The sequence below is a fragment of the Triturus cristatus genome, chromosome 4_1, assembly GCF_964204655.1.
Source record: "Triturus cristatus chromosome 4_1, aTriCri1.1, whole genome shotgun sequence".
Taxonomy (NCBI): domain Eukaryota; kingdom Metazoa; phylum Chordata; class Amphibia; order Caudata; family Salamandridae; genus Triturus; species Triturus cristatus.
In genome coordinates, this window is record NC_140585.1 from 687275770 (window position 1) to 687302127 (window position 26358).

At 41.7% G+C, this 26358-nt stretch overlaps 1 protein-coding gene across 2 annotated transcripts in view; it reads left to right on the plus strand.

The window, feature by feature from the left end:
* The window catches only part of TFEC (transcription factor EC), a 331120-nt gene extending 305516 nt beyond the window's left edge, over window positions 1–25604 (plus strand). For both annotated transcript variants that reach the window (XM_085650598.1, XM_085650599.1), the window contains exons 7-8: window positions 18158–18305; window positions 24183–25604. In XM_085650598.1, coding sequence (XP_085506724.1) covers window positions 18158–18305; window positions 24183–24539 — 505 coding nt within the window. In that variant the 3' untranslated portion in view covers window positions 24540–25604. The remainder of the gene's footprint in view (window positions 1–18157; window positions 18306–24182) is intronic.
* Window positions 25605–26358: the final 754 nt, after the last annotated feature.

Below are 26358 nucleotides of genomic sequence, written 5' to 3' on the forward strand. Positions count from 1 at the left end.
GTCAGATCCAGGTGTTCATATTTTGACCAGTGGTCAGGGCTTGCATATGTATTTCTTATCCTCATTATTGGACCGGTATAGAAATGGCAAATGTGGGTGTTTGTACACAGACCCTGGCCTAACTAAAATGATTAATTTTCATGTCGGTTAAACCATTATGATGTGTGTGAACATATATCTTTGTAGCTAGACTCCTACAGAAATCATGCTGTCTATGGACTTCAACTGAGTTGTCATGTCTCCATAGGGTTAAGGATGGAACCTTACTCATAAAGATCACATCATCAAGATGATGATGCTTACATAACAGGACCCCGATGCACATTGGTGATCTTCAGTACATTTCTATAGTATTTCATCTGTTTCATGGAATTAGATCGTTATAAGTGGACCCAAGTCCAAGCATGTATTTGTAAATCTGAGACCATGTATCTTTATATCCTATCTACATTTCACAAAGATGACCAAGAAATTGAGTTGGACTATAAAGGCTGACCCAGTTATGCGTAAATTAATTATGATCTAAGAGAACCAGCATTAAATCCTTCCAGAGTAACACTACAAAAATCACTGAATGACACTGCATGAGCTTTAGGTCTCAACACCATGAATCAACTGCAATCACAATTAAGATTTTAGAAATGGTGTTCATAAAATAACGAAATAAAAGAAATTCCCTAAAACATGTTTACATAAAGGGAAATGTAGGTAAATATGAAACAACCTCAAAGAACTTGAAAATGTTTTAATTATGAAAGGAATTTAGATGGTATTCACCAAGCATACTGATATAATTGTATATGTGACATTCAAAGTGACATCTGTGTGTATTACTACTAGTGGCATAGAAAATGTAAACCTGATTGCTACTCTGGTGTTGAATTCAGAATTTCCTTGCAGCTAAATATTAATACATTTAATATCATAATAGCTTAGAACAAAAACATGGCATTATTTTAGGCTTATTTATTTGGTAATGGGTCCAGCTGGGTTACCCCAATCCCAGACAAAAAGAGGAATATGTGAGAAAATGGACCCACCTGTACCATTTAATTGGAGTAAAACCAGTGCTTAGATTCTAAGTGATGTTTTCAAGTTCATATACATTCTAATATGGATTATTTTCACGCCCATAAGGTATTATAGAAAATCTGTTGATGTGCCATATAGAAATTCTATTTCACCAAAATTTGAATTGTTCCATTGAATACTATGAGATGATCCTGTACATGAACTGTTGAATAGCTGAAGTGTGTTTTGCCCAGGTCTTTCTCAAGGCAGTAAAAGTATTAGCAATGAGTCAACTTTCAGGATCATAATAATAGTACACTAAAATGTGTGATGATGGCACAGCCCACATGTAAATACAGCCAAAGAAAACATGTTGTAATAGCATGTCAGGATGTGGATGCAGACATCTAAACTCAGGATATTTTCTAAATTTGTTAATCAAATAGACTGAGTGCGGGAAAGGAACAGACTACAAAAATATCTTACATATGTTCTCTTTGAGAGTGTTTCTTGTAGATCTAGAATTTGAAAGGAATCATATTTTGTGAATGGGAGCTAAGGAAAAGTCTCATCTATTTGGATCCAATGCACAGGCTCTCTAGTTTTTGTTCATTGCATTTAATTTGGCAGCCATCAGTTGTCATCTTTCATAGGAAGTTAGGTAATTTGGGATGATATTTTTGGGATTAATTCAGGGTTATATTAATAAATGTGTCCTCCTTCTTTCCTGTCAGTAGTACTAACATGTCAACCCTGATACACAGTAGGTTGGATGCAGGGCCTGGCCTGATCCAGGTCCTTAAGCAAACCTCTTCATCACACAGTTGAAGTACCTGCACAGGGGGTTGGCTTCACTCAGCTGGTTGAGTTCAAGGTCTGGTGGAAGCCATGACTAGTCATCTCATTGATGGTGTTAATGGTAACATGATATGCAATCTCAGGTTTCAATTTATGGTTTGAATTGCTGAAGAGCTAAAAAGACCTGGTGCTGAATCATGATGGGCTGTGCTGGGTCAGCGCATAGTTGAACATCTGTTTTTATGGCTTGCAGTGTATAATGAAAAAACAAATAGAGGTATCAGGCTAGCTTAATTCACTTTAGACGGCAGGTGCCTAATAAAAAGCACTGTGCTATTGGCAATAATTATGTGGCTATAAAACCCTACCTCCAACTAGGACCATGTGATATAGATGTTAATATTAACACAAACAAAAACTTCAGGTTTTATAATAACAAAGAGTGGACAGAGAAAAACCACCCACAGATTTTTATCCACGTTGCGAAAATATGTCACAGTAATGGCTAAAGAATACAATCACTACAGAAAACAATCAACAATCATGTACTCATACACAAGTTATTTATTTAAAACCATAATACATTTATATAAAAACCAAAATGGATTTAATAAAAAAAAAACATTTCAAATATCCGTGTAAAATACAAATTCATGTATCTATCAGTGCGTTTCATTAGAGAAAACTTTTTTTCTTGATTACATGAATTACATCTATATTCATTTTGTTGTTTCAAAACAAAGTATAAATACAAATTTAAAATGATTCCAAAGAATAAAAATGTTGGCAACGCAACGTTTCGGCACAAAGTTTCTTCGCCTTCTTCAGGACAGGAAATATTTCAATCTTATCAGATAAAATTCAGAGACCCAGAAGAAAGTTGTCTCTTGCTTAATTGGCAATAATAAGTGGAGGGGAACTGTAGTTTTCTCCCGTAATCCACTAACCATCGGAATCTATGTGGTTGTCTCTCAGTTGCATTTGACTCACACTTTTGGCATTGTTGTTAAATTTCCCTGATTTAGACATGTATGGTAGAGCATAAAGATTGGAAATTCCCGATATTGCCGCACTATCGCCTTGCTTTTTAAAATTGCTATCAAGCTCAATTATAGCAGCCCAGGTTATAATGGCCCAGGTTAAGTAATCACTGGACACAGTATGTTCGTTTGTTCACTCTACCACCCTTCCGTCTCACTTCTTTCTTCCAGTAGGCTGGTAGAGTTATCAATCGAACATACTGTACTGGGCCTTTATATCCTGGGCAATAACCATGGCAAATAATGCATTTCTCCTTATTTCGCCAACCTAAGACCAGGATTTTCCTAGTCTTAATTTTGGCGCTGCCTCCTATATACGCCACCCTTGTACATAGGGGGCAGTGTAAAATACAATGGGTGTTGCGGTGGAACACCCACCACAACACCCACTGCACAAATATAATGAATTAACCTTTTAATGTGACATTACCTCTAGATCATCAACATCAAATCATAAAAAGCCCTCCTAGGGGATATTCTAAAGCCCATATCAAAGGCATTATAAACTACTTGTACTATTCTCGATTAGACAGACTGTATTTGATGGCATTCCAAGGAATTAAAGACCCAGCATTACAGGTACTGCATCTTCCCTGCATGTTCAGTGATAATGTCAATGTTTATGACCTGTTCCAGTCTTGCAGCTGCATCAAAGGTGTTCATCGCTCTGTACATAGTGCATTTGTTTAGCCTAAGGCAGTTGATCAACATACCGCATTGCTTATTTGTCTCTGTGTTCTGAGATGGGTAACATGATTCCTAGCCACTGTAGCCTGTGACCCCTTTTTTCTCTTTGAGAAGCATATTGGTGATGAGTGGCGGGAAATCCTGCTGGCCTACACTGGAATCAAGAAAATGCTCCTGCTTGCCTAAAGGGGGACATATTTTATTGCCCACATAAATGAGACTAGAATGAGTCACTTACCAGGGATAGGCTAAAATATTTAAAGTTGGCACGATAAGAGGTGAATAGACACTAATGAGATCTACTTTCCCTGCTGGGACTTATTATAGGAGACAATGGTCTAAGGAAAATGTATGTTGCATCCATCTTCTAACTGTAACCAATTCATAAGCCTTCTGTTAAGCATGCAGATCAGTGGACGCTGTTACCTATCTAGTTTTGTCTGCTTTAACAACTTCCTTTTCCTCACAAAATGAACTTGATTTTTGTGCTGCCAATGCTAAGTCCACTTCAGACATGAAACTAAGAAATATATGAAGAAAGAAAGATTTGGCAATTTAATGCTATATCATACCGTGAAATTATGAGTGAGACATGAGTCCATCTGTCAATAATGATTAATGAGTTGTCAAAGATATGACATTCAGAGAAGATGACTTTGCTGCGTCATTTTGTACATATTTTTAATTGTATCACTCTATACCTGATGGCTTCCTTGTGTGAAAGGTGATGCAGAATACAGTAGGTCTAAGGTGGTTATGGAGACATGCCACTGATGAAAGATATAGGCCTGAGTGGTTCATTGGAAAAACCTCAGGTGCCGTAGGTTTGGTCTGCTTTTTATGAAAAGTTACAACAACGGCAGTAGGCCTGACTTAAGTATTATGAAACGTGTGTTAATGCCAGTAGGCCATTAAGTTTAAGGTGGATTGGTGTTGCAATGTGGTAAAGCCTGCAAACATGCATTTTGTTAAAACAGCCTCATATATAACCTGGGAAGGCAACCCCCTTTGGCACAGATTATTGCTATAATCCGTTTGGAAAGTCTGATAGTTTCGTTTTGTGCCAGGAACTTGTAATCAAACAAGCCATAACACATCCATATATATAAATATATGTGCATACACATAGATGTGCCAATTCATTGGGTAAGCTCTCATCTGCCACTGTTATGCATGGGTGTCATTTAAACTCTGCTTCCATCCATGATAGTATACAACATGGAGCTGTGGGTCAACCCAATTCAGCCATTGACTCTTTTGCCCTGTAACTGACAGCATTAGTTCGATTACCTTGAAAAGGAATGTGCTCCTAGACAGGGCTAGTGAACCAGTCATTCAGGCTCATGTTCTCCATTTATAGGTCCTATTTCATGCATTTCCACCTTCTCTTTCTATTTTCTTTTTTAAGAATATATAATGACTCCACAGAGAGGGCTAATGGGCCTTTTAGTTGGCGCTCAGTTCATCTTCAATGCGCAGCAATCTGTGTGGTCACTGCCTGTAAACCAGGTGACCATCATAGAATGGTAGTGTTCATGATATATGGTTGTCTTACCGTACTAAGGTGCCGAACCTATTGGTTCTACAAATGTCAGCCATGTAAAAAGTTTAGAACACTGATACAATATGGAAGTACTACTGCATACAAACACCTACTGCTATTTTTTATTTAATTTGTTATTGTAATCATATGTCCACCGTGTTTAGGCAGCAGCATGTTTTCTTTCATCTACTTATATTTATGTGCTTTATTTTACGTATGTTGTTGAGTTTGAATGTGTGTTTTTGTGATTGTTTAATTGGGTGTATGAAAGAATGTGCTAGTGAGTAGATGAATGGATGCAGGAGTGCAAGGATGAGTGTCAGAGTGCATGCGTTATGAACTATTGATTGCCTAAACCTAATGATGATTGAAGAGGCACTTTCATTCATAAGCCAGACATCCTGTCATTGCAAAAGCTTGTTTCAGATTTGTTGCAGCGTCCATTTCTGCTACTCCCATTTCACTTCTAAGGTTTTCAATGTACAGGTGCAAATCGTATTTTAGGTTCTACGTCTTCGTTCATTTACTTTTGTCTAGATAATCTAATGGAAAAAATAGATATTTTTAGAAAGTTGCCTGCAAAACACCCTGCGGACAGCACTGGATGATAACGCCCCTTCTGTTTGTACATTTTATTGAATAATTCAGTTATTTAAATAACTTTCACAAGTTCCGGTCTTAAACAGAGCTCTATTCAATTTGACATTCAAAGAAACAATTGTTCCCATCACCGTGAACATTAGTTGCAAATGAACCCTGGTTCAGTACTGGCAATGCCACAGAAGACTGTAGCAGCGCGGCTTTTAATAAGGCGCCCTTTCATGACTTTTAGCAAAGAAGTGACTGATAAATGAAAGAATTACGGCACTCGAAAGAAAAACATTTAAATCCTATCTCGAGAAGCTAAGTTACTGAACTGACTTTGCTTCATCAGATCAATGTCTTAAATTATATTATTATTTCCTGCTTATGATGCATTTGATTTCTAGTAGTATATAATTAAGAAATCAATCTATTATTTATGCACATAACATCACTCGACCAACTCAAACAACAACAGGAAGTTATCAACACATTAATATTTCTTAGCTGTTACCAAATTCATATTCATCATATCACTAACAGTTATTAAAATTCAGGGCCAAACAAATAAACGTGACAACATGCAAAGTCTAAATGTTTCAAAGATTTTTTCTCTATTTTTGTATTATTTAATAAGATGAGACCACAGTAGGTCCACGTCTAACACAAAGGCATATGTACGTAGAAGATTCTCTCAGAAGCATATTCAATCGGTTTTCTACTGAAATGTTACATGCTAGGTATTACATCACGACAAGCATGATCGAGTGGCATAAAAAAACTTGAGGGGGTCCCCCTGAAAAGTACATGGAAGGGATCAACCACTCTGGAAACATTCTAGAGCTCTAAGCTGCCACTCGTGCACAATGCTGGAGGGGGCCCCCTTGAGCTTGGGCCCCCACGCTCGGCAGGAGCTGCGGGGGCTATTGTTACATTGGAGGCAAGATCTGTAGCCAGACACACCATGCAACTTTTGGGCGGAACAAACAAGGGATGAAAATAGAAAGAGTAGTGTCTTTAAATAAAATCACTATAAACAGCTTTGTGCACAGAATTAAGTTATGGTTAGGAGTAGTTTTAAATATTAATGTATGTTTAAAAAAGCTTGCATTATTTTTTTTAAAACAGAGTTGAAGGATAGTTATAAAATGTATAAAATTCCATAAAAGTATACAGGGGCCACATAATTATTCCAACAAAATAAGGGAGGTACCCTGATACTTTAGAAAAGGGATGGGTCTGTGTAACACAAAAAAGAGAGAATTCCCTTTTCAATGAGATCAGATTTTAAACAAGATGAAAATCCAAGTGGTTATAAAAACCTACCTGCATGATTTGTTTATGTACAGGAAGGTGACCCTTCCTGTACATAAACAAACCTTTAAAAAAAATGCCATTTTGTAACTTTCTTGTGTGCATGAAGCAGCACACATGAAAGTTACAAAATGGCATTTTAGAATTGTTTATGTGCAGGAAGGGACACCTTCCTACAGAGAACCAATCCTCGTCTGCACACAGACACCCTTGCAGTCTGGTGCAATGGTGCTGGCGTTGGCGGTATGTTATTAAACTTAGCGCCATGGCAGGGGGAAACGCAAGGCTGCACCACATTTTTGTAAATATGGTGCAGCCTTGCGTTTCCGAAGTGGCGGAGCGTGTCGTTAAGCCGGAAGGCTAAAGACACGCTCTGCCACTTCATTGTACAAATCCCCCTCTGTTCCTTCAGCAGGTCAACGTCGCTGCTAATTCAGATTTCGAAAATGTTGTTTTGTCATACACATGGTCATTACAATTATATTCAACGTAAAGAAGAAATGTTTGCTGGGAAATGATACAGATTAGCTGACCAATATATTTACTTCGATGAAAGATGTAGCTTGCCATGAGGAAGTCTTTAATTTAGTAATAATTTCACTTTAACTATGTTAATAACTGAAGGTACCTTACAAAAGACAGCATGCTAACTTCGGATGAAATAGCGCATGCAACCCCTATGGCTAATTAACAAGACACTCCATGGCTTTATCGCTTAGAGCAACATCTCAGAACACTCTGGCCATTCACTGAGTCTGAAAGACGAGACATCTCAGCCTGCCCTCTGATAGTCGAGACATATTTGACAGACGTCTGACTTAATGTATAAGATACCTACATCACTCCAGTATTTAGAACACTTATACACTCATTTTGAATGGTGCAACCTAAGTTAGACATGCCACAAGGCCTAGAATGGGCTTCAATAACATGCCGTGGCTGTCACTCATACTGTAGAAGATGCCTGGAATCAAATATCCCTAGACTGGAGAGACCTGCATGCTGTACCAAACAAACCGCTCACCAACCTCTCTCAGCAGACAACGTTTGTAAATAGATCTCCCACTAAACTATAAGTTGCCCTCAACTATCAGTCGTTGCCTTATAACATTATTTAAAATGTGTCAAAAATACCTTGGAAATACATCGCTTCTGTTCCTGCTCAAAAGGCTTCTCTATCATTTAATGCATTAGCCCTAATCACTTCTGGAATTGTCTTCCACTTTTTCCTGACCAAGTGTTACCCTGTTTACAGACAGTGGCAACCTGCTATTATTTTATCTTCATAACAGCGTTTAGAATGTTAGGAAGTCACAGTGCTTAATTACTCTCTATATAAAAGCGTTACAAAAATAAAGAAACCCTCAAAAATGCTGTATTTCTCAGTTCTTGGATACAGAAAACAAGTATCAAGCAGCTTAGCAGAGGCTCTGCATTTTCATGTCATTTCAAGGCAGAGTGAATGGGGATGAGATGAAATGCGGTGAAGTAGAATCCAGTCTTCAATAAATCGTATTATTCCTCACCATCAAGAGAGGTTTAATTACACTTTTCTTCTGTAAAATCTTTTGTGCTACGGTAAGCAAAAGTTTAAATGTGAAAACACTTCAATCAAGCGGTAATATTCTTAAGTATTAACACAGAGCTCTCTCTAGTCAACCTCATAAGGGTCAGAGTTATCAGATACTAGGGAGCTGTCGAGTGTGATACATGGGATGTCCCAAGATGCCATATATGGAACAAAACAAAAGTTGGGGAATTACACAACGGACAGGTTGCACAATTAAAGTCACATTTATCTTCACGCTGTTCTTGAGCCATATCATCATGAACATTTGAGAACAATAATCGGTAGTAGTGGTTTTAGTCATTGCACATCGTTTGAGCCTATATACATTTATTGTGGGGGAAGTATTATGAACACAGAGAAACAAAACATCTGGTGGTTCTATTGCGGTTTTACGCACCCTACTACCAAAGGTGGCTAATGACAAACTGGAAAAGGTCCCTAAATTGAAGCATGTAATTTAACATTCCATGGCACTCAAAACGGTATGATATCACAAGATACACTGTCCAAACCATAAGGACTTGTAGGGAGCACTGTTCCTGCTATTACAATATATAAACAAACAGATAGTCTTCTGATGCAGATGAAATATAACTTAATGTTCTTTGTGGATGAACACAAAGAACATTAAATTGTATTTCATCTGTATCAAAAGACTATGGAGGATATTCTCAAGAACGTGTGATAATTATTGCAAAAATAGCTTAACGCAACTTTGCACATTGCAGTCTATCGCGGGAAAATAACGCGTTGTTACCGTTGTATTCTCAACCCGGAGGCACCATGCGATAGTCTTACGATAACGCGCCAAATGACCCTGTTAAAATTAACGCAACATTGAAAAAACGCAAAACACGAACACGGAAAAAGTTGCGATGAGGACAATCGCGATACAAAATCAGCGATAACCAGCGACAGGCCTGCAATTCCCATGCGTCATGCGGGAAAATGCTCTAGAAAAGCAGAACAAAAAAAGGCAAAAATAAATAAACTGCATAGCACCATGGATGCACCCTGACCGAGTGCAGAGAATAATGCGAACCCCACAAGCCCCACAGATGACCAGCAAGGAACCTCGGGGTCGGGGAAGGCCAAGGAGAAGAGGATGAGGAAGACACGGTTCAGTCAGCAGGAAAACAGGATCATCGTTACGGAGGTGATAGAACACTACCAACAACTGTTCGGCACCTCCAACGTGTCATTGGCACCAAAGACACAAATATGACAGACAATCTTAGACCATGTGAATGCAGTTGCAGCGTTGAGGAGGACAATAGAAGAGGTCAAGAGGCGCTGGAATGATGTGGAGGGCAAAACCAAAAAGAAACTCAATGCCAACATGAAAGCAGCAACGCTTATTGGAGGTGGGGGCCAGTGACACACCAGGAGCTGGATAACATGGAGAAATTGGTGGCCACAGTCATCAGTCGGGATACAGTGCCAGGAGTTGGGGATCCGGGCAGTGCTCAACATGACCTGACACAACATCAACAGGGTGAGTACTGACCAGGGACTGGGGGGAAGGGGGGAGATGGGCACAATGGCACACTTGCACAATTAAGTAAAGCACACCGCACACCCACAATGACTCTGGATCATGTCCCTGATCCCCGTGGCGCACTGCAGCACACATACAAACACCAAGTAGGCCCCTGTACCTCATGTCCCCAAAGGGGCCCCACACCACACATCACCAATCTCACCACCAGCACATGCACATGTGCGAAACCCAGCAAAGATGCGTATTTGTGAGCCACACTGACAATGGAGATAACACTACATTACGATTAGTATGGCTGCAGTCCAATCATCATGACATTGTGTACGCCATGACACTGAGGTGGCTGAGCGTGGACCACATCCGGAAAGGAGCAGGTCACACTCTGACACTTCCACGTGCACAAACAACACCTGACGTCAACACATCTGCGGACAAACCATGTCAAAGAGTCACAACTCGACAAAGAGCCCAATTCACCCAAGTACGCTACATCTCAGCACTGTAGAAGCACAGAAGTCGAAGGCACTCTGCCTGAAAGGGATAATGGGCCGCCAAAACAAAGCTGCAGGGGTGACTCACCCACAATGCAGCACACACACATAAGAATAAGAGCACCTCAACATTGACCACAATGTGGTACAAACTGCTACAATTTCACAACAGAACACAGGACACAACTGGTGCTGCATGTGTGTCCAAAATGGGCAATTACATCTGGCATAGCAGGAAACTGTGAGATGACAAGGTACGAGTACAACCTCACATCCCTGATGAAGTACAAATGTCCACTGTCCCGCATCAAATAGGCATCTTCCCACAAACAGTCACAATGTACATTGTCATGCTGTCTGTAAGTTTCGCCAATGCGTCAACATACATGGAACACACTGTGAAACTGCATCTCCCCTTTGCATTGCAGAGGGACAATCTACACCTCCTGCAGAGCAGATCCTACATCACGTCAGTGATGATGGAGACAACCCACAGGACATCGACCTAGACGAACTCCAACGGTTCATGGACACCCTCTGCCCCCCACCTCCAGTAGCAAGTCAACCCAGCACCATCGAGGTGAGCCCACCCCCTGCACAGACCACACAGCAGGACGCACCCACCACCATGTCTGGCACCCAGCACCTCACTGAAGAACACATGGCTTTCCAACGCCGTGTGTTAGACTGCCAGAAGGAGCTGGCCGACCAGTTGCGGGTGGGGTTCGAACTCATGGCAGCCAAACTAGATGCCATACGTGGGTGTCTAAGTCCCATCAGGGACCACTTACACTCCCTAATAGACACCCACTGTCCACCCCATGCCCTCCAGAATCCATGGCTGGCGTCGCTGGAGTCATGACTCGGACACAGCAACAACTGTCCGGTCAGAGTGGCTACAGCGATGTCATCTTTGATTTGGGAAACATAAGGAGGGTCATGGAGAACATGGAGCGGATGCAGGTGCAGAGAATGGCTACCACAGCTGCATACGAGAAAGCTGTAGATGGGATCTTCCTTGCCCTGCAGATCCTCATCATGGGAGTGATGCCACAAGACATTGCACAGCTGAATGCTGCTGCTACTTCTACATCCACATTCCCGGCCCCTGATGTGTCAGTGTCACACAGTGCTGCAGACCAAACACCACCACCCACATGTGAGGCACATGAAACGTCAGAGGCCGAAGATGAGTATGAATCTGCCTTAGTGGTAAGTAGTAAGCAGTAGCATTGATCTCCACCATATGGCTTCTTTCTGCTTGGTTCTGCCCTCTGCATCATGCCCTGGAATAACACCTTCCACTTTACCCCGATACACTCAGCGACACTAACCTTCCACCTAGACATGGACTGCTGTATATTGTTTGCAAAACAATGACACAGCAATCAGCCTGCAGACTGGACTCTTTCCCTTCCGAGTAATTTGTCAATTCCTAAAGGACTCGGGCTGGCCCTTCACGGGGCAATGTTGTAAAGTGTTGTCTGCATGCCCCAGTACTAAGACAGCTTCAACACTCCACTGAACGTGAATAATGCATTCCAATACACACAGATGTGTCATGTCCATGATTAATCAAGTGTAAAAGCATGGATGAATGTAGGGGCAGTGATTCCCCCTTACGTCCATGTTGCTCATGTTGTGGGACTTGAGTCACAGGGTGCATCCCTGCATCATGGTGGTACATATCTGACCCCAAAAGAAGCCCTGTTGTCAATTGTAGCTCACAAACGACAGCCTATATGTAATGAATTGGGACACATGTCAGACGCTGATGAGTGGGATCCCGTACTATCTTTGACACACAGAAATGGCATTTTGAATATGTGACAGCCCAAACAGCCTCTCTGTACAGAGGTGACACACCCACTATCTATTTCCAATTATTGAGATTGTTAGCAATACATGTTGCACTTACACTTGTCAGAGTGATGTGCTTGTACAGAGGAGTGACATGCACTCAGGGAATGTGTGTTTGAATGAATTTATTTGCACATGCTGTGCCTGTGGTAATTTTGTACTGTCCGATGATTGCTAAGGACTGTGACAATGTGACGTGCTCATGTGAAGAAATTGTCAATGATGGTGTTCCCATGGGATATTCCTGCTGCAGATGCAGTGGGGTTTGGTCCACCTGCCTCATCTTCCTCATCATTGTCCGATGCATCTGGCACTTGTAGCCATGGGGATTGGTGCGTACACATATGTTGTGCAACACACAACATGCAACGATCATCTTGCACACGATGTCTGGGTTGTACAGGAGCCTTCCACCTGTGATGTGCAGGCACCTGAAATGTGACTACAAATGCCCAATGTGCATTCCACGATGCCCCTGGTGCGTTTGTGGGCCGCATTGTACTGCCTCTGGGCCTGTGTGTTCGGGGCTCGGAGGGGTGTCATCATTAGGCCTGGGCGGTAAATTCCGTTCCGCTCGCGGAATTTGCGGAATTTAGGTAATTTCGCGTTCCGCGGAGAACGCGGAATTGCCCAAAATGTTGCTTTCCGCGGCTTCGCGAAATTTTTGCTTGTTCGCGATCTCAAAATGCGTGTTCGCAAGATATTTCCCCCCGAGCACGCAAACAGCGGTCGCGAACAGGAAAAAAGCATCGCGAACAAGCAATTCCGCGTGTTCGCGGAATTTCTGCGTGTTCGCGGAGATTTTAAACCATTTCGTGGAGATTTGCGTAACGCGCCTACGCAAATTCCGCCCACCCCTAGTCATCATCCAAGGGCAGAGTGCATATCCTTGGTCACCTGTGACAGTGCAGAGAGACATGAGTCAATAGTCGGTTCTGCATAATGTGTTGGCAGGCTCACTGGTTCATTGGTGTGTGATATGTGTGACTTAGTGATTCCTGTTTGACATGTACTGCTTGTAGCAAATGAGCAGCATCAATGTGTATTACGTAGCCTCACTGATGCTCCTCCCTTCCCCGAGCCTTTTTACTTGTGTACGCAGCGCGGTTGCATCACTGGCACTCCTACGACACACCATTGTCATGCCTGTCTGCGCATGTCCACAAGCCTGACAGCAACACTGTGATGTTATGCGTTGAAGGTGGGTGGCCAAGTGTGTGTAGGCCCAGGGTAAGGATAGGGCAGACAGAGATGTAGGGTTCATTGCTGGCTGAATTTGTGATATGGTTGAGGGTAGACCTTTGGCTTATTCTGCAGTAAAAGCGACACACACATCAGTTGGCGTGAATGATACTGGACCCCGAGCAGGCTTGCGCTCTCTCATTTACCCCTTCTGCCGAGACTGCACTCTAGGGGCATGCTACATTGCAACATTGTCTATTGCAGGACGGGTGGCGCCGACACTGCAACAGAGACACACGCATTAGTTACTTCCTTGGCAAGGCCAAAACTTAACCACGCCCAGGGTCCCGGGTTGATTAACCACACGCCTACGTTGGACAGCCGTACGTCAGTCCACTCTGCTTAAGCTTACAGGGGGTTACGACACAGCTACATGTCCCAGGTCTACCCACTGTCTGAGGTGAAATGGTTGCGTCCGCTGTACACAGCACAATGTTATGTGATAGGGCTTGAGGCCCGCATGCATAAATAATGATCACAAGGACACACTTAGATAGTTTGTGGTGGATGGGTGTGGGGTGAGTGTAAGCCAGCCCTCAGGGAGTGGTTGGTGCTGGCAACAACTACAACAGTGATCAAACAATCAGAAGCTCAATGTTCAAACAGCAAGGGTCCATGACTTAAGCTGCACAGAGTTAGTGGCCCCGGATACATTGCGGCTGGCACAGGCACACCGCCACGGTACGGTGACTTACAGTGCACTGAAGTAGGGCCACGAGAGCTGAGCGGGTCCTCATTGAAGGTGAATGTCGCGGAGTGTTTCAGGGAACAGTGGAAGGTGTTCTTCCAGGGCATGATGCAGAGGGCAGAACCAAGCAGAAACAGGCAATATGGAGGAGATGAATGCCACAGGCTCGTTCTTAACACCAAGTCAGTATCAGCTACATGATGATGGAGACAACCCCAGGCCATATACTCAGACGCTACCAATGTTCAACCAGAGAGCGTCCATGAATTTCGGGGCACAGAGTTAGTGGTACTAGAGGTGCAAGGGGATGCAGTCTGCGATGAGGCCTGTGTAATTATATAAACTCTGCCAAAAATAAATCAAGGCTCAGTTCCAAATGTATGACATACTTGACCACAGTGTAGGCTGGAGGCAGCGGGCAGCAGGGGCCCACAGCCATGTGTCATTGGCTTGCGATGCACAGAGTTAGTGACACCAGAGCAGTTGTTGGTAGTGTTCGATCACCTCCATAACCAGGATCCTTTGTTCAACCGGACTGAACCACGTCTTCCTCTTACTCCTCTCCTTGCGTACAATGATATGAACTCAGCCATTAAAAAATCAAGACTCAGTTCCAAATGTGTGACCTACTTGACCGCAGTGTTGGCCGAAGGTAGTAGTCAGCAAGGGACCACAGACACGTGTCGTTGGAATGCTATGCACAGAGTTGGTGGCACCAGATCGAAGGAAGTACAGTGACATAAATGCTGCCATTAACATATGAACTCGAACATCATGAAATCAAGACTCAGTTCCAAATGTGTGACCTACTGGACCGCAGTGTAGACCGGAGGCAGCGGTGGAGTATGTCAACGAGAAAGGAGTGCTGCGGGCCTCTCTCGCGGAAGCCAGGGATGGTCTGAGGAGGCTGCCAAGGTTGAGTGCCTCGGGCTTGGAGCTTGCACTGGTATGTGGTGGGCCCTCTTTGACACACACCGGTGTCGGCAGGTGAGTAGGTGAGCAGTGAGGCCTGGGTGCACAGGGGCAGCCAAGACAGGTCTGGGGACCAGCGGCCTGGGGTGCAGCATGCACACAGGATTGCCAGCACCACCGGTCACGGTGTCGGCCTCGTGGCGGGGTGAGTGGTACCGCCCTGGCAGACACGTTGGCCATTCCGGAAGAGAACCACGCCCAGAGCAACATGCTTTTTGTTCACACCCCTTAGCTAGCCTGGCGTACGCCGGGCTAGCCCACTCTGCTCAAGCTTGCAGGGGGGGACGTAACAGGCAACATTTCCGCGATCCTCCCACTCGCTGAGGTAACATGGTTTCATCCACTGTCCACTGCACTCCAAACACCAGCAGTTTATGTCGACATGGACATGTCTGTGGTCTGCATACTGCAGTCTGGCCAGCACATCCACGCCACAGTTGGCATTGTGTACATTCTCATTCTTGGGTCACTTGCCTCTTTCGCACATGCCTGGTTCCCACCTCTCCCCACATTCTGCTTTTGTGTGGCTGATGTGCCATGCCGTTGATGGCTTGTGTACATGGCCAGCCGAGTTACCACAGTAAGTTGTGCTGTCATGTCTGGTAGGTGGGCATGTTGTTTGGCATGTTGTATGTGAGTTTGTAACGTGTGCATTCCCAGAGTTGTGAGTTGCATGATTGTGGAGTTGAGGTGTGTGGTGTGTTCATTTAGTACTTACCATTGAGCAATGTATAGGTGCCAGCCTCAAAGCGCTGGTTGATGATGGACTGTCGGAAGATGAAGGAATCATGCACACTGCCTGGGTAGTTGGCAACGACATTGGTGAAGAATCCCAGGAGGTCAACTATTGCCTGCACATTGATGGAATGCGTGTGATTCCTGTTGCGGTAAGTGTGTGCAGTGGCAGCGGGGGCACAGTTGATTGCCCCAACACGTGCAGGAAGCCAGCTATGGCATAGAAGCCTTGCTTGGTCTCCAGCTGTTCCTGCGCAGTGTTGAGGAAGTGAAGGAGCTGGGGTACCAAGTTGATGATGGCATCCAAGACAGGTGTGAGGAACTTTGATAGGGCTGGCTATGAGACTCCTCTGACTCTGACGGTTGTTGGTTGGAAGGTACCAGAGACCAATAGGTGCAGCACAGCCAGCAGCTTTGTATGCAGAGGGATGTTGGTTGTCCGCTGTGTTGGTACCGTCAGCCTGTGGGCACTGATGGGAAGGATGCAGAGGATTGTTGCCCTTTTGAGCCTGTATTGGGCAATGACATCCTCTGGTGTTAGGTCTGTGAGGCTGGTGCGTTTTCTGAAGGTCCGCTGTCTTTGTCTGTGCTGCCTCTGTGGTAGTCTGGGGGGCCAGGGGGTCCGGGAGGGGGTGGCGGGCTTGTGGGTTTGGGCGGTGGGTGTTGTGGCCCTCTTGGTGCCCCGAGCTGCATGATCAGTAGCTCCATGGCATTTGTTGTTCTTCAGGTGTGGCTCTGGCCTGGGCTTCCTTTTCTGTTGCAGGTTGTCATCCGACTTAACACCAGGTAAGAGCAGGTGTTAAATCCCTGCTGCTAACGCGCCTTATCGCATGTTTTGTGATCTTATCGCTGATCTGGCTGGTCATTGAGAATGTTGCGAAGTGGTGTTGTCACGGCTTTTTGCACAGGAATGCCTACTCTGCATATCATTAGCGTTAGTTGCCAGTGTCATCTGTGGCGATGTTTTTTGCGGCTGCTATCGCAGGAAAACTGGTGATATCGGCTGTTAGCACCAGGTTGTGAATAGGGCGATATATTTATCGTCAATTTGGCTGCGATAAAGTGCCGCTAACTTGGCGATAAGTCCTTGAGAATATGCCCCTATCTGTTTGTTTATATCTTATAATAAACAGGAACAGTGCTCTCTACAAGTCCTTACTGTTTGGATGGTGTATTTTGTGATATCATACCGTCTTGAGTGCTTTGGTTTGTTAAATTACATTATGAACATTTGAGATTGATATTGGCACATTCAATAATTGCGAACGACAAGGATATACAGTGTATACAGTATGATGTCGTAGGCTCGGACGACTGGCTTTAATCCTATTATTTAACACTTACCATCAACAGGCACTTCTTTATCACACAGGATCTCACGTTTAAACAGATTGAGCTTGCATGATTTACCAGCTTCAAGGTTTATGGCCTTCCCATAGTTGCACCAGTACTTTATTTCCTGTTATTGGTAAATCTCGCCAAAACTCTTTTGATTGTGTGGTCTCTGGTTGCGTTCAGTGTTTGCCACCGCAGCATTTGTAGGCAAGTTTTCCCTCGTGTTCTCATCTATGTACCCCTGTTTTACTGTTCGTCTTAAAGCAAACGTCTGATGTAAAACTTAATAGGTAAGTGCTACGTGCAGACGACCAACTATTAGCATAACTATTTTATTTCAACAACCTTGCAGTATGAAAGAAATTGTTGAGAAAAGTATTTCAAAGGAACTTCACACAATTAAGCTAAAGCTCTTAGAAAAGTACCTTCCCTGGTTCATTAATGTAGAAATATGGAGCATAGATTCTAATCTGGGAGTTAATAATAAAAGCAATTTTCACTAAAAATAAAAAAAAATTGTAATGATAGAATCATGCTTCTGCGCTGAGCTTCCCACAAAAAGTCACTTTATTACGTTCTTTTGACACTTATTTCCATTCCGGGATTAATTTTACTCTATAAGGGCTTCTTAACTATTCTATTACATTTTCTATTCCGAAGCCATAATATCTAAGAGTGAATAATAGCCATATTAATCATTATTTCAGTTTAATGTACCTGATTGTGTAAGTTCCCTAGAATTTTGCTGATATCCAAAATCATGAAAATATTATCTCTACATGTTACAGTGATATGAGATGGAACAAAGGAACGATTTTGAAAGCATCAGTCGAGTACATCAAGTGGCTACAAAAAGAACAACAGCGGGCACGAGAGTTGGAGCACAGACAGAAGAAATTGGAGCAGGCCAACAGACGGCTCCTGCTTCGAATTCAGGTTGGTCATGAAGCCCCTTTGTCAGATTAAAACGATGCCGCCCATTGACACAATCAAATATCTTCTTTTCTTTTCTAAACTTCATCTGTGTGCACCTGCTTGATTGCTTTGGAAGGCGGTGGCTCCTGACCCTTTTAAGAATATTATGACACCCGAGGATATTAACTACACAAACGTGTTTCTACGAGGACCTAGCAAACTCAAATACACATTTTAAGACATGTATTCAAACAAGGAAGTCTTGAGTTTTAATAGTATTAAAGATTTCGAACACCCAACCACCAAATGAACTCTTTTCAATGGGGATCGTACTCCGAGTCAAGTTCATATCTATTGATAGCTTACCATTGAGCAAATAATGTTTGGGATGCACTCAAGTCTTTCTCAAATCTATCATTTTGCTTTCCTGCTATCAGCATTTGGAATTCACGAATGCAGAGGTATTTGTAGGTTATGTTGAACTGTGACCCCGATTACGGTCACATCACAGAGAGAGGTGCGAAATTGATCGAATCCTGTATTTCTCCTACAACGCAAGGATCTGAATGCATTGGGTGTGCACGAGTAGCATCCGATTATGATTACTGCCCTGGAAAGGGGACATACCTTGCATATTGTGATAATTACTACCACAAAAGCCCGCAAGTCTGCTCATTAATCGGGCATTTTTCCGTCGGTAGGTTTTGGCAGGGCTTACTTTCCAAAATTGATCCGGTGCTTCCTACACACCTTTTCATCGCAGTATGTTCTGAAATCAGAGTAACAGCATGTATTGCAATTAATCGTCCAAGTTTATTAGGAGCCCATAGCTCGAAATGCTTTGCCACCTAACACAACAATGTGCGGCAATTCTAACCCATTTTTAAAACTAGCTCCCATGCACATGCAGAGAGAAATCAACTGCTGAACTGAGTGAGATTGAATAGGAACGCAGGAATACCTTTTATATCCACATGAAAACTCCTTCACTTTTAAATCTTGCACTCTATTAAAAGGAAATAAATGTCTTCTTTAATGAGCGGCCACATGTTAAATCAAACTGTGAAGATGTTTTCAGCATATTCAGTTTAATTTTGGGTGAGAGGTTCAGCAGTTACATGTTTTATTAAGTCATTGCATTGTTATTATTTTTATTGCAGCTATCACCATCGTTGTTATTAGCAGTAGTAGTGACATCAGTATTGGTAGTGGTAGCTGAAGCAAGGAACAACAGTAATAGCAGCATGAGTAGACGAGGGAAACTAGGAGAAGTAATAGCAGTAACGAGAGTATTAATAGTAGTGTTTAAAATAACCATGGTTATATTAGCATTACCAGTAGTAGTAAAAGTTATAGTAGTAACCGAAAATGTGGTAGTAGTAGTAGTAATTTTAATATGAATTCTAGTAGTATAGTTTTTTGCTGTTATCCTTGATGTATATTACCTCAATATAAGCTATGAATTTCGAACTTGGATATAGGAGTTCTTTATATTGATCAATAAAACAGCCTCACTTAGGGGCAGATTTACAAGGCCCTTGCGCCTCTTTTGCGTCACTTTTCACATGTTAAAAGTGAAGCAAAAGTGACCTTGTGCTAATTCTAGAGTTGTCTGCCATCTACTTATTAATTGTGCTGCTTTTGGGCAAGATGAATTAAGCATAGGTCTACCAAGCCAGACTGACCTATTATCACTTATGTGATTCCTGATCACACACCCTCAAAGAGGGGATCCATCTTCAGAAATCACACAGCTTATGTCCCCTAGATGCCAGGAGTTACTTCTCAATGTGCAGGGGACATTTAAAAGATGCCTTCTGTCCAGAACCACCATTGTTACAATGATGGCTTTCAAAAGGAATATTTAAGTTATTCATTTTTAAAGTTTTAGATATTAACTAGCACCTAAAAGATCAAAGCGCCAACTGCAGACATCTAATTTCACAAGACCGATACAAAGTAAAAGAATATGGCAGAACGGGATGGAGTGAGGGTCAGATTCAAAAAGTGGATTGGGTCCGGTCAGTGCTTACCATCGGACATAGAAGAAATTTGAAGGAAATGTACCTTAGAAGCACCAGGGCAGGCCTCTGAAAGTTCAGGGCAGGCTTCAGGAAGGAGAGCAGTTCTTCCAGGTGCAGCAAAGCAGTCCACCGAAGTTCACAGCATGCCACAGTAGCAGGCAATCTTCTGAGAGTCCTTCTACAAATCTGGAAAGTTAACTGAAGAATAGGTCTGAGGGTTCTATTTTTATACCTGGTTCCTTCTTTGAAGGAGGAGCAGGTTCTAGAGTATTCCCTTTGAACGGCTTGACATTTCCTGTCTCCCATGCCCTTGCTATAAGTTATCTGCATGAACAATGCAGTGGTGATAAGTCGTTTGTGTGAAGATAGGGCACAGCCTAGTCACCTGCAAGTGGTGCTGTGCCCAGCTCTGCCCCATCCTGCCAGTGAGGACCCATCCAGGCACACCTATTCCCTCTCTATTGTGTGGCTATCTGTGAGAGATAAACAAAGTCAGGGTGTGACATCTACACCCTGTCATGTGATCAAAGAACACACTGCAGGCACCAACAGCTAGGGCAGGAAAATGCCAACTTTCTGAAAGCAGAGATTGAGAAGGTTGTATTGCACTCAAATTGGGCTTCAAACTTGAAAGACAGTAGATTTTGTTTTTTAAGCTTTGATATCATCGTGTGCACTCTATGAGGGAGCTCCACCCTGGCCCTGTGTGTATATATTGGCAAGATAACTAGAACCTGTGTTCAAGGCACAGAATGCACTACGGTGTCCCAAGTCGGCTTTGAACTTTTTCGTAGGTATACTCAATTAGACTAACAAACAATGTACTCGATGAAAATAGTAATAACAAACAGTATAGCACAAACTTAACTGGATGAGTCAGGTTTCTTTTATCGGGTCGATTTTGTCCAAATGGTGAAGGTCTCGTACATGAATCATCCATGTAAAATAATAATCACAATGTTCTCTTACCTAGCAATTCAATCCAACCCAATGCATTTCGGACCAAAAAAGAGACCCTTTGTCAGGGATATCTCTGGAATTTCAATTCCCAGTGGTTTTGCCAATATTAGTCATGTAGCTGTGTGTCCATCAGTGCAAAATCCTGGATTTCATTGAGTACTTTGTTTGTTTAGCCTAATTGAGTATACCTATGAAAAAGTTAAACGCCCAACTTGGGACACTGTAGTGCATTCTGTGCCTAGAACACAGTTTCTAGTTATCTAGCCAACTTTCTAAAAGTGGCATTTTCAAAATTGTAATTTAAAATCCGACTTTACCATAAAAGAGGGATTTAAATGACAATTTATCAGACAGCAAACATGAAAGGTTTACCTCTTCCTAATCAAAAGTTAGCACTTATTGAATGTAATAAGGTAATCTCCAATGTTATCCTATGGGATAAGTTGGCCTCACAGTAGTGAAAAATAAATTTAGACGTTTTTCACTATCAGGACATTTAAAACTTAAAAGCACATGCCCAGCTGCTTTTTATATACAATGCACCCAGCATGTGGTGACTAATATGCATTAAAAAGGAAGGTTTGGGCCTGGTCAAAGGTTTATCTTGCCAGTTCAAAATGCTAGTTTAAAACTACACCCAAAGGCTGCACTGTCACACCAGAACTATGTTTGACATAACTACTTAAGTGGGTAGCACAATAAGTGCTGCAGGCCCACTAGTAGCATTTAATTTACAAGCCCTGGGTACATGTAGTACCACTTTACTAGGGACATGCAGGTACATTAAATGGGCCATTTGGGTGTCAGCCATTTTTACCATATTTAAATATGAGAGCACAAACATTTTAGCACTGATAAGCAGTGGCAAAGTGTACAAAATCCTAAACGTCAACACAAACAAGTTCAGAAAGGTGAAGACAAACATTGTGGGAATGATCCTGCAAAGAGGTCCGAGTCCAATACTATCTGTCTACACTTTTCTAGTCATAGTGCATAGGGAGTAGTGTGGAAAAATGGGTTCCCAATTGGGTCACACAGCACTAAGGTAATCATAAATTACTCCACCTTTCTCTTCTTACTCACCTTACAGCCTGTCAACGTGTTACAGAGGGCACATACACAGTGTATCACTATAGAACCATAGAAAATATCTGATAATGGATTTTCAGATATCTAGGGCTAATTTCTGAACAATTAGATGCTGAATGCACTGACAGTTTCTATGGTCCAGTTATTCAAATTCATTCTTCTGGTATGTTTGCCATCTTATGGTTGCATTCTAAAACACTGTTCTGGAATCTAATTGCAAAAGATAGAAGACATAGAAATACTGCCAGTCTGGGAGTTTTAAACACACGTTCACCAAACATGGTGTTCTAAAATGAGATCAAGAGTCTCAGAATGAGAATGCCATAGGACGAAAACCTCAAAAAACACTTGACTATGGGTTCATCCTTTTGAAGTACATTGAATTAAATTTCTAGAGTATCATTTTAGTGTTTGAAAACCTCTGAATTGAAATTGCTGTTGTTTTCATAGTGTTTGAAGATAATTATCCCTATGCCTACATTTATTTTAAAACTGTATCCTGCTCAGTCACTTCTACCACTTCTTCAATGCACTGTGAAATGTACATGTGTACAATGCCCCATTAATACATATAGTTCTGCCATCCACATGCTCAGCATTAGAACTGTGTTGTGGTTGCACACTTTATGAGCTGATTCTTTCCTCTTCCTTTCATTGCAGTATACCTGTATATAGTGACATCAAAGAGGCTATGCCCTTTCATCACTGAGTTTGTGGTGATACTTTATGACATACTATTTGCGTTTTATTCAGTTGAGAAGCGGCTAATCTTGCCTGTTTGCAATGTATGCAGGTCTACTGCACCCTGTGCATGGGTGCAGGACATGTCCCAAAGGTTCAGTGTGCAAGGCATTGTTTGGCAAAGCCCTGGGTAAAGTGAGATTTGCTATATGTCATGCAATGTGAGTATTGCAGAAAAGGATATTTCACATTGGACAAGTTCACAGGCTAGTCTCTGTGTACGGTACACCCAGTTAACAACTGCAGTTTTTGCGACCTCTGAGAAGGTCATAGAGGGCTAGTCCAAAGTATACAATTGTGAAGGACAACAAATTTCTAGAAAAAAAAAATTGGTGATGATTACTCTTATTTCCTACTAACATCACATAGTAATGTACATTAGAAAAAAACTTTCAAGATCCCCGAAAAAGAAATTCAGATGAAGGGAAATTAGAGTAATGTTCCAAGTCCCTATGTCTTCTAACATTTGCAAGGTATGGAAGTTATGCAGCAATAACTCAGACCAAAGCACAGATCATTATCTTACTCATGATATCAAAAATGTCAATGTTAATAAAAACTCTCATTGTATCACACATAACATCTGTAATACCACCATCAACTAATCAGGTCATGCAACATCTGCTCAGTAACTAGCACAAAATTGTCCCTTCCGCTATTCATCAAGTATATACGACAGTCTTGTCCTATGATCCTCTACATAGCTCCCATTGCATCTGCTATATATGGGTTATGAATGGAGACTGTGCCTTGAAAACCATATGGCCCTATTTGTAGCAGGCAGAGGACATGGTCAGAATAGTAGTATTTCACAAAGAAGCTATTTCCTTTTCTTCTCAAGGGAACACTCAGTGAGTTTAGAATAGTTTGGTGCGATCAAGTGGGACTGAAATAACATGTTACTAGAGTTGAATGTGTAGATACTCATGTCCATGTATGCCTGAAATAACACAAGTCCATCTCAATAATTGTTAAGAACTGTATGCTATTTGAAGTTGCTAATATTCTGATGAATAATGCTATCAAGGTATGGACATTTAAACTTTTCTGAGCTCTCTTTTACCATTCCTTCCTTTACACACAGGAACTGGAAATACAAGCTCGGGTCCATGGGTTGCCAATGACCTCCACCAGTCCAATAGACCTTGCTGCCCAGGCCATGAAGCAACATCACTTCCAAGAGGAGGGCTCCTCAGACTTTTCTCATCAACTCGCATTGGTGCATGGACCAAACACTAATCACTGCGATGTCTCAGCCGGCTTTTCAGATCCACTTTCACACTTCACAGATTTGTCATTTAGTGCTGCTTTGAAGGAACAAATGTTAGAAGAAATGTCTCCCTTGGGAGCAGATCCATTTCTGTCAGCGACGTCGCCAACTGCATCAAAAGGGAGCAGCAACAGAAGTAGCTTCAGCTCGGATGATTGTGATGACTTATAAACAAGGAATCCCTTCTTTTTAGGAACTAAACATGCAATAAAAGCATGTATAGACTTCATGAGGCTGCTTTGCAAGTCTATAGATGGATATTGGATGAACCTTGCGTCCGTTCAGAGACACATACCCTTACAAATCACTATATATAAAAGGACTTAAAATATTGCACTGATGAGTAAGCCTGAACAGCTATATTACATTCAAAACAGGGGATGATCTCTAGCCTTGAGGAACATAACATCTATAATCAGATACTTCATGGACACTTCAGAAATTCTAATAGATAATGGTATAATTTATGCCAATGTACTAGTACTGACTTGCCAGTATGAGGAAGTAAAGTTTTTTTTAGGACGCCCACATGTTTCTGCCAGGCATGAGGGCAGTTTTGTGCCCTCACCTAAAATATGTTCCTAGGAGGCAATTATCCCTTGTTGTTTGAAGGCATATTCCAGCAGGAAAAAAGGACTGTAGAAAGGAAGTGTGGTGTCTTGGGTACACAACTTACACACAAATCATGTATGTATATATATATATAGATGTTACGATGTAATGAAACTGTAGGTCAGTAGGAAATAGTGACAGCATTTTCTACGTAAAATTTGAAAACATAAAAAAGAACTTTTTTTTACGAATTATGAATTGCATTTGACTAAAATAAAAATTGTGAGATTGTTTATACATTCCTGTTTCTTACACATTTTTAGATATACACTATACAATGATACTTTGTGGATTACTCCTAGAAACGATTTTGAAAACCCACTGAAAATGGTAGTTTTTAATGTAATCTGCTCAATAGTTAAGTTTTTATATAAATATTTTTTATCAGCAATAAACTGACAAGTAGTTTAAAAACAGCTAGCAAACTATGTTCCAAAACGTAAAACGGGATTTTATATGGTGTGGCCCATAGGCCTGTATAATGGCCAAGATCATAATCAACAAGCATTTTTGTAACTAAGCTGTTTAATTAAATTATTTGTTTATTAGATATTAGATACATTTGCATATAACATTTCTATTAAACTTAAACAAAACTGAACAATAAAATCAGTTTTCACTGTATTACATATTTGATCTTGTTTTAAAATCACTGTCATTTTAACAGCATCATAACCTAAACGCCTATGAGGATTTAAAATGGCAAAATTCACACATTGCACAATTACACTTTTTAAAGATATCTGTTTGTAGCATGAATATATTAATAAACAAATGAGGGCAAAAAAAAATGACAACACATGAGGGCAAATTGTTAGGTGGTTATATTACAGTATTCTGTATGTATTAAACCTGTGTTTTTTGGTAATACTGTCTGGAAGGCAGAAAAGAACTACAGTTAAGTATTGATGACTTAGAAATAATTATACTATTCCCAAGATGATGAAGTCATGTAACATGTCTAGCCACCATTGGACTTAATAGCATTTGTGAGAAGGTGTCCGTCTTTGAGTGATAACCCCCATTTTATTTGGACTGATGCAGCTGTCTTTTAACTATACACACTGCAGCACTGCTGTTGAGTCACCTGTTTATTGGAAAACATACCAATACCCATTGGCATATTTCACTTCCCAGTAAGACCATAGTGTATGGTGCAGGAAATATACCAATTGCAGGGAAAAGTTAAATTTCATCTATGGAGTACAGCACGTCTTCTTCGTTCAGGCCTGCCTATGTAGCCTGACACCTGCTGTTTTCAAACTTGCAGTTAAACCTGTCAAAATAACCCTTTTGAAAGGAAATAGCCCTACCTTTAAATAATAAATAAAACACCCCTGAGTAAGTCTCATAGCCAACAAGGTCAGGTGCCTAATAT